At 39.7% G+C, this 2,759-nt stretch overlaps 1 protein-coding gene across 1 annotated transcript in view; it reads left to right on the top strand.

Moving 5' to 3' along the window:
• Positions 1-2,759, top strand: part of LOC106808474 (dedicator of cytokinesis protein 9-like) — a gene marked incomplete in the record, with an annotated part of 57,933 nt that overhangs the window by 31,666 nt on the left and 23,508 nt on the right. Inside the window, 4 exon segments of the mRNA XM_014811209.1 lie at positions 304-501; positions 803-949; positions 1,412-1,495; positions 2,006-2,114. Coding sequence (XP_014666695.1) covers positions 304-501; positions 803-949; positions 1,412-1,495; positions 2,006-2,114 — 538 coding nt within the window.

Below are 2,759 nucleotides of genomic sequence, written 5' to 3'. Positions count from 1 at the left end.
TCATTCTTCTCATGCTCACAGTTCACTAGTACACTCATTCTTCTCATGCTCACAGTCCACTAGTGCACTCATTCTTCTCATGCTCACAGTCCACTAGTGCACTCATTCTTCTCATGCTCACAGTTCACTAGTACACTCATTCTTCTCATGCTCACAGTCTACTAGTACACTCGTTCTTCTCATGCTCACAGGTCACTAGTACACTCATTCTTCTCATGCTCACAGTCCACTAGTACACTTCTCTTCAGTTTTTTCTCATCATTAGTACGGTATCGAGCCTCGATGCGTTGGGTATTGTTTCAGCACGTGTTCATGACCACGCCGGTGAGCGGTGGCCAGAAGACGATCCACGAGGAGCTGTGTAAAAACCTGACCGTCGCCCTGCGTCCGGCCAATGCTGACCTCGTCCTCATCAACAGCCTCCTCGAACATGCGTGGTTCTTCTTACAGATTATCGTCAAGAGCATGGCTCAGTACCTTCTCGTCACGGGTAGATTAGAGGTATGCAGTTTGACGTGTGTGTGAGTGCATGCCATATGTGGCTTTTTGAGTACCTGGACGTATTGTTAACAAATGTTAGTGAAGGGACTACAGGAGTCAAAGGGTTACGTATGAGAAACGCCTGTAATATGATCGGTTGATATGAATATGATATGAATGAATGAATATCAATGATATGAATATGATATGATATGAATAGGATATGAATATGATGATATAGGTTTGGATTTACTATCGTGCTGTGATATTAATGAACGTGTAAATTCAAAATGTCTTCTCTTCTCCGTGCAATTTCTCGCAGTTGCCGAGGAACGAACGGTTCAGCTCAGACTTCCAGTTCCGAGTGTTGACGATGGTGCAAGCGTTTCTGCAGCACATCATGCAGAAGTTTAAGGAACACCCGGTGGAGACGCGAAGTGCCAATGCAAGCCTGGCGAACTTTGTCAAGGTGATCATGTCACGCAAACACAGCACATACTTTAGGGAGAACTGAATATGAGTATCGTTACTATTAGCGTCAGTAGCAGGCTTGGTCGAGACAGACACGGCAGAGGGAGTTCTGAAGAGGTGGTGTGTATGTTATAGGGTTGTTTTGAAAAAGTTTTATATAATATATATATATATATATATATATATATATATATTCTATATCTCTACTTTACTAATTCTCTATATTCTATAAAGAGTCGTATAGTGCTTGCTGTAAATTTGTGACTTGACCTGCATTAGGTTTGGGAGCAGTGGCTTCAGATTATATGAGCAGTTTGTTTTAATTGATTTTTACACAGCCCTACTCCAACCTACTGTACAGCATTTCATTTTACCTTCACCATAAATGCACTCATAATCAATGTTATATCAATTTAAGTCATATGCCTTTGTTTAAGTTGCGAAATATTTTTTATTTTAGGGGTGTTTCACATTCATGGACCGAGGATTTGTGATGAAAATCGTTAACCTGTATTTGGATAAATTCGATCCAAGTGGTGCCAAGGTATGTAACATTTTACGACTGTGAGCTCTAATCCATGTGCTAAATCTCACTGACACACTGAAGTAGGCTATCTTAACAGTATTCAGGTTATTTTAGTTTTTGATATGCGATCACATTTCAGTTTGCATATGCTATGTGTTTGCTAGTTCATCTGGGGCAGTCTTTACGCTCTACAGGTCACATTATATCTACAGTCCAACAGCACGTTAATGCATATCATGAGCCCATCCAATCTTGAATCATGGCATAATACCAAAGTTTTGCAATAGCATGCACTAGCGTGGTAAATTATTAAAGGTGAAACTGTTATGAAAAAGCAGTTGTTGTTGAGTGAATTTGTTTGTTCTTATGACTATCTGCACGGAACTCACATATTACATCTTGTCCTGGTATACACCATACAGCCATTTACAGTGAGGCTTTTAGATTTTAATAGCAGCTTCCTATTATTCAGTAAACGTTCGATGATTGTTGTGCAGTCATTTATAATCGGTTTGTTTTCACTCACAGGCTCTGTACGAGTTCAGGTTTGAATTTGTGAAGATCGTGTGTAGCCATGAACACTACGTGGCTCTCAACCTTCCTATGGTCAGAACAAATGCCGTCAGAAATATAAAAGGTATCTATAAAAATCTATAAAAGGTACCCTAACTATAATGCTTTTTATTTGGATATTTTTTGTGCCCAATGTTGGTTAAAATTACTATCACCAACGAGCAAATGTGTAAGTCAGGAAAAACTGTTCCTCGTTTTTTTTTCACAGTTATTATGCTAGGCAATGGTGCAGAGAATATAAAACCTCCCTGATGCTTGGAAAATTACTACTTAAAATTACTAGCCTTCTACTTATGTTATATAAATATATATATAATGAAAATTACATGCATTGTTACATACAGCCAACAGCTGTGTTAAAGTTACTACTCTCGTCTTGTAAATATCATGTGTGTAAAAAGTAACAGTAAAGCGGGTGGTTGCATTCTGTCTACTGTTGTCTTTGGCAGCCAACGTTGAAGCCACTAACTGTGGACAAGGTACCAGATTATATGACTAGTGTAGCAGTAGTTGCAACACCTCGGCACATCGTAGTGCTGGCTGTTGCATGCAAACGTGCGATCATAAGTGTTTTCTAGACTATTATTTGTTTTCTAAAAGTAGTTTGCATAAATTGCCCCCCCCCCCGGAGCAATGCTGCTCTCACGGAGCATGATGCTCTCATGTTGAACTTTCTCCTCCCATCCTCTTGCTCTCTCTCTCTCTCTCT

This window comes from Priapulus caudatus, unplaced genomic scaffold, assembly GCF_000485595.1.
Source record: "Priapulus caudatus unplaced genomic scaffold, Priapulus_caudatus-5.0.1 Scaffold280, whole genome shotgun sequence".
NCBI classification, from domain to species: domain Eukaryota; kingdom Metazoa; phylum Priapulida; class Priapulimorpha; order Priapulimorphida; family Priapulidae; genus Priapulus; species Priapulus caudatus.
The sequence above is the reverse complement of the archived record's forward strand: the minus strand, read 5'-3'. Positions and strand labels throughout refer to the sequence as shown.